This window comes from Phaseolus vulgaris, chromosome 7 (genome assembly GCF_000499845.2).
Source record: "Phaseolus vulgaris cultivar G19833 chromosome 7, P. vulgaris v2.0, whole genome shotgun sequence".
Taxonomy (NCBI): Eukaryota; Viridiplantae; Streptophyta; class Magnoliopsida; order Fabales; family Fabaceae; genus Phaseolus; species Phaseolus vulgaris.
This window is the reverse complement of record NC_023753.2, coordinates 20,236,735-20,243,042: the sequence shown is the minus strand read 5'-3', so window position 1 is coordinate 20,243,042 and position 6,308 is coordinate 20,236,735. Positions and strand designations below refer to the sequence as shown.

The 6,308-nt window shown below is 50.7% G+C and overlaps 1 protein-coding gene across 1 annotated transcript; it reads left to right on the top strand.

The window, feature by feature from the left end:
• Window positions 1-1,586: 1,586 nt before the first annotated feature.
• On the top strand, window positions 1,587-2,862 carry LOC137829221 (uncharacterized). Its single transcript, XM_068636018.1, has 2 exons — window positions 1,587-2,146; window positions 2,208-2,862. Exons 1-2 carry the CDS (start codon window positions 1,587-1,589, stop codon window positions 2,860-2,862), a joined length of 1,215 nt encoding a protein of 404 aa, XP_068492119.1.
• Window positions 2,863-6,308: the final 3,446 nt, after the last annotated feature.

The following is a 6,308-nucleotide window of genomic DNA, read 5'->3' as shown; positions in this document are numbered from 1 at the left end:
TGCGTTGACTCTGACCTTTGGTCAATGCCCAGGGACGGGACGGTACACAAGTCCCCCAGTCTTGAGCTGATACTTGTTTCAGCGAAAAGACTAAGGCCTCGCCCCATTATCCACGTGGCATTCTTGCTGACGTGACATTCCTTTGTTCGGCTTGACTTGACACTCTCTGAACATTTGACGCGACGTTCTCTGCGCTTGCGGATGCGACGTTCTAAGTTATGCCCTAATCTCTTGACACGTGGCTTGATCGCACGGCTATCACTTAGCGCTTCTCGCGCTCCTCAAGTTAACGTTGCATCTTTCAAAAACGCACGCTCCAAGCCACTGTTTCATTCACTCTTCGCATTCTTTCCACTGTTCATCTTCTCAAACTCTCTCTGCAACCTTCATTCTCTCTTTCGCACTCTCAATCTTCAACCACCCTGATATTCAAAAGGTATGGTTTTTCCTCTTCGATGGCTCGCCCTTTAATTTTCGTACTGATATAACTGCCTGGCACTGCTTATTTCCTTGTATTTCTTATATCTTGTTTCTCATTTCTCTGTTTCCCCCCCCCCCTCTTCTGGATTTCTCGTGTGGGTAGGGGTTTTCGTAGGGTTTCTCTCCCTTTTTCTCCTTGTTTGCTGAACCCTTTTTTCTTCTCCGTTCTTCAGTTTTCGTCAATGGCACGTACCAAAATGACGGCCAACCCCCCTCCCCTCAACGTTAACTATAGGGACCTGTACCCATGGGCTCCGATCGAACTGCTCGACGAGTGCTCGAGCCTAGTGTCCACCAAAGCTTGGAGGGACCACATAGGGGAGTCAATTACTTACGACCATCGTGCCTTCGGGAAAAGGCACGATGATGACATTGCAGTGCTCCCTTGCACTCTAGGGGAGCCCGTATGCGGGGACGCACGGGCCAACAACGGGGTCCCCTTCTTCTACTTCTACCAAGTCGTCTTCAAGCGTATTGGGATGCGCTTGCCTTTATCCCGGTTTGAGAGGGAGTTGTTGACGGAGATTAACATCGCCCCAGCCCAACTGCACCCCAATGGTTGGGCCTTCGTCAAGGCCTTTGGTGTTTTGTGCGGCTTCTTCGGGTGCACACCTTTCGTTGACATCTTCCTGCACTTCTTTGAAGTGAAGAAACAGGGGAAGAGCCTTTGGGTGAGCCTCAGAAATATCCCTGGAAGGGTTCTCCTATCTCTCTTCCAACAATCCTTCAAGGGGTGGAAGGGCAAATTTTTCAAAGTCTGATGTTCTGACTACGACCCCTCTGCCCTTGACGGTTTTCCCCTGTACTGGGTGAATGAGGTCAAGACCATGAAGTCCAAATCGCTTGACGAACTGCCCTCGAACGATCGAGAGGCTTGCCAGATCCTGACCAGTGTGGGGGGCTTCGAAACCGCCACTCTGATAAGTCTAGAGTTCAATGCCGACGCTCTAGCCAAATATATAAGTATGAATGTTCTTCTCTATAACTTTCTGGCCTTTATTTTTGTTGGATTCCTGCTTGATGTATGATTGGTCTGCTCCTTCGTGTTTTAACTTTAGCCTGTGCCTAACCTCTGCTATACTTGTCTTCTTGGTGTAGATTCTAAGATGGATAGGCAACGACGGTTGCGACTGGTCCAAGTGCTGAAGTCCAAAGATGGGGCTTTGGCGTCTCCACCCTCAACCTCTTCCGCACCTCCATCTTCTCCTAACCCCCAACCTCAACCTGCAACAATACCAACAAATCCAACAACCCAAGCTTCTCCTCATCCACTTCCAAGTTCACCACCTCTTATCGCAGCCGTGCCTCTCGCGCTGGTCGAGGCGGGTGCTTCCTCAGCCCCCCTTGACAAGGGTAAGCGGGTGGTGGAGGTTGTTTCTGATGATGAGGACTCTGCTGAGGGCCAAGTCTTCAAGCGACAAAGAACTCAGCATGCCCCTCAGATGGTTACCTCCGCTACTTCCTCCTCCCATGGGGCGGAGTCCTTGAGGGAGGATCCACCGAGCGCCACTTCCCCTCCTCAATCAGTGCATCAGGAGAGGGGGTTTGAAGCTGAACCCGTGGGCGTTCTTCCACCTGCCCCAGAACTTCCTCTTCCCATGCAAGAGTCATTAAAGGGATTTCTGAGCATAGGATCTGCTAGTAGCCAAGCTGAAGAGCCCCAGAGGTAGAGCATGTACTATTACATGGGCCTCTTCTTGTGCCTACACTTGGCACAAACGATCCAGGGCAAAAACCGCCCAAGCTTCTGCCTTCCAAGCTCTGGAGAAGGAAGTTGCTTCTCTGAATGAGGGCCAGGAGAAGCTAAAAGAGGAGAAAGAGAGGCTAGCCGCCCACTGGGGGCGTCAAGAGGGTGCTTACAAAGAGTCCCTGAGGATGGCACAAAAGGCAAGGGAGGAGGCCAACAAACGGCTGCACAAGGTGGCTCAAGCCCAGGCAGAGCTTCTCAATGAAGCGGTCCCTCTCCGTACAAAAATTGCTGACCTTGAAGCGGTTGCAGAAACTTCCAAAGCCTACCAGAAGAAACTTGAGGACCAGTGCGTGAATCGGGAGCAGTCACTGGGAAAGACTGAGGTCGCACTTGCGAACAAAACTGATGAATGCTCCCGGTTAACCGCTGAGAACAAGTCCCTTCAAGCCAGAGTCCAAGAGTTGACTTCTGCCTTGGCCTCCAAGGACCAAGAAACGGTAGCTCAAGCTACCAATTTCAAAGTTGCTGAAGAGAAACTGGTGGGGGAGTCTGCCACTAGTTTCGCTGAAGGGTTTGCAGAGGCCCTTGTTCAGGCTGCTTGTGTGAACCCAGGCATCGACGTTTCCGGGTGCAGCCCCTTGAACGAAGTGGTCGACGGCAAGCAGGTGCCTTTGGAGGCCTCCGAAGAATAGCCCTTACCCCGTACTTCGTTCATAGTTACTTTTGCTTAAATTTGCAACTATTGTGAACTTTCATCTGTAATTATAACTCTTGGTTTATGCTTAAATGTCCATTTGCTTTATCTTTGCATACTTGTGTCTGCTTCTGCTTTCTTTGCTACATTGCATGCGCTAACTTCAATACTCCCCTTCATCGCGTTCGACTTTAACTCTTTAGGTAGCGCGTGGTTTCCTCTCCTATTCTCTCTTTTTAAGTCGTGATGCGTACCCTTCCCTAGGTCTCTCCACCAATGAACATACTTGGCCTTTGTATCTGCGAGGAATCTCTCTCATTAAAACGTCGCCTGCCTCGTCATTGCCCAAAGGCAAGGAAGAATTTGGCCTTTACAACATTGCTTTAAGGCGAGGGAGGGCTATATTTGTTCCTCTTTTACGCCTCAGCGTCGCTTGAGGGTGAGGAGGACTTATCTTACTTGTGCTGGGTGTCTACATTCAAGGAGGGACCTGCTTTGGGACCAAAGTCGCGCCCTGGTGCTCACGACCGAGGAGAGGCCTGCTCCCAAAACACCATACCGTCCTCAGGGTGTCTGAAAATACCAAGGTGTAACGCTCCGAACGTCTGATGCTGGGACTTGTTCCTACCCTTGTCCCCTGGGACTTGTTCCTACCCTTGTCCCCTGTTCAGGAACTAGGCACCTAGATTTTGGCTCGTATCTGTCCTCTAATACCGGGGTTAGTTGTTCACACTTGAGGGGGGGGGGGGGGCGTCCCGAAGGAATCCCTTAACCCCTGATCAAGGACTAAGAGCCCGAATTTTAACTCATACTAATATTTGATACCGGGGCTAGCTGTTCATACTTGAAGAGGGGGTGCCCCGAAGGAATCCCTTAACCCCTGATCAAGGGCTAAGCGCCCCGTTTTTAACTCATATTGATATCTGATACCAGGGTTAGTTGTTCATACTTTAGGAGGGGGTGCCCCGAAGAAATCCCTTAACCCCTGATCAAGGACTAAGCGCCCGGTTTTCAACTCATACTGATATCTGATACCGGGGCTAGCTGTTCATACTTGAAGAGGGGGTGCCCCGAAGGAATCTCTTAACCCCTGCTTAAGGACTAAGCGCCCGAATTTTAACTTATTCTGATATCTGGTACAGGGGCTAGCTGTTCATACCTGAGGAGGGGGCGTCCCAAAGGAATCTCTTAACCCCTGCTCAAGGACTAAGCGCCCGAATTTTAACTTATTTTGATATCTGGCATCGGGGCTAGCTGTTCATACTTGAGGAGGGGGCGTCCCAAAGGAATCTCTTAACCCCCTGCTCAAGGACTAAGCGCCCGGATTTTAACTTATTCTGATATCTGGCACCGGGGCTAGCTGTTGATACTTGAGGAGGGGGCGTCCCAAAGGAATCTCTTAACCCCCTGCTCAAGGACTAAGCGCCCAGATTTTAACTTATACTGGCATACTTGTTATCTCGCTCCAAGCCTGACTTCCACTCGATTATCTGGTGGCGACGCCGACTTCTGGCGACGCCTTGTCCTGGCGACGCCTTGTTCGGGCGACGCCTTATCTTGGCAACGCCTTGTTCGAGCGACGCCTTACCCTAGCGACGCCGATACTGTCTTTTTCTTTGATCTTTGATTTTACAAGGCAAGGAAAAACTAAGGCAAATATATCTCAACTTTCCTTTTCTTTATTTGGGTGACCTCATTAAAAAAACCTTGAGAGGGAAAAAGAGTGCCCCCTTTACAAAATCTTAACTGAAATAAAACTTCAAATTCGCCGCGTTCCAACTACGTGGGATGGGGCCTCCTTCTAAAGTCTCTAGCTTGTAAGACCCATTCCCTTTGGCCTTGGTTACTCTGAACGGTCCAGTCCACTTGGGAGACAATTTATTTTCTATCTCGTAAGGGTGAACCTTCCCCATGACCAAATCCCCGACCTGGAATTGTCGTATCTTCACCTTAGAGCTGTATTGACGCTCCATTCTTCTCTTCACGGCCTCAGCCTTAATTTTCGCTTCTTCTCTAGCCTCATCTATCAGGTCCAGGTTCACCCTCCTTCTTCATTGGACTCTTCTGCCACGAAACCTAGGAAACGGGGAGAGCTTTCGTGTATCTCCACTGGGATCATGGCGTCCAATCCGTACACTAGGCTGAAAGGTGTCTCCATGGTGGAGGATTGAGGCGTGGTGTGGTAAGCCCATACAATCCTTGGCACTTCTTCTGCCCATGCCCCTTTAGCCTTCTCTAATCTGCGCTTCAATCCTCTCAACAAAACTCTGTTTGCTGATTCGACCTGCCCATTTGTCTGGGGGTGTTCGACTGACGCGAATACCTACTTGATTCCTACCTCTGTACATAACTTCCCAAACTGCTGGTTCGCGAACTGGGTGCCATTGTCTGAAATGAGACGCCTTGGCACCCCAAAACGACATACAATGTTTTTCCAAACAAAGTGTTGTACCTTGTGGGCAGTGATCTATGCCACCGGCTCTGCCTCTATCCACTTGGTGAAGTACTCGATGGCAACAATCAGGTACTTCATCTGCCTTATTGCCAATGGAAACGGGCCTAGGATATCAATTCCCCAGGTGTGGAAGGGCCATGGGCTGCATATGGATCTTAACTCCTCTGGCGGCGCCTTGTGCCAATCGGCATGCCTCTGGCACTACTTGCAATGCTGGGCGTATCGTACGCAATCCTCCCTTACTGTTGGCCAGAAGAAACCTGCACGTATCACCTTGGACGCCAAGGATCTTCCTCCCACGTGGCTCCCACAAATACCTTCATGAAGTTCGCTCATTATCCTGGTGCACTCGTCGCCGCTTACGCACGTCAAGATAGGGTGCGTAAACCCATGCCCGAACAATATCCCATCCACTAAGGTGTACCTGGCGGCGTTCCTCTTAGTCTTCTTACCCTCCTCTGGCTCTGCTGGGAGGATCCCATCCGCCAGGTATCGCCTGTAAGGGGTCATCCAAGTGTCGCCTTCCTCCAAAGCGCATACCTGTACACCCCTTTCTTCATCTGGCGAGGCTACGTAAGTACTGATGCAAGGTGCCCTCACCGTCTCTTGACTCAACGAGCGATGACTCCTTGGTTTTCTTCTCGTTGTACTAACGTGAAGGACGTCTACCCTGTTGTCTGCAACGAACTTTCGCGGCGTCTTGAGGGTCTCCTGTATTACGGTCCTCTGCCTTCCCCCCTTGCCTGAGCTGGCCAGCTTGGCAAGCAGGTCAGCTCTGGCATTTTGCTCCCTGGGGACATGCACCAGCTCAAACGCAGCGAAGGCTCTTTTCAACACCTCGACGTACCTCAGATACGCAACCATCTGTGGGTCCTTCGCTTGGTACCCCCTGTTACTTGTCCCGTGACCAATTGTGAGTCACTCTTTGCCAAGAGGCTCTGAGCGCCCATTTCTTTAGCCAAAAGCATCCCGGCAATCAACGCCTCGTA

What these genes read in the sequence shown, in the direction of transcription:
- LOC137829221 (XM_068636018.1), top strand. Translation starts at nt 1,587, where the DNA reads ATGGATAGGCAACGACGGTTGCGACTGGTCCAAGTGCTGAAGTCCAAA. An exon ending in CAAGCTGAAGAGCCCCAGAG is followed by an intron (nt 2,147 to 2,207) that starts GTAGAGCATGTA and finishes CAAACGATCCAG; the next exon opens with GGCAAAAACCGCCCAAGCTT.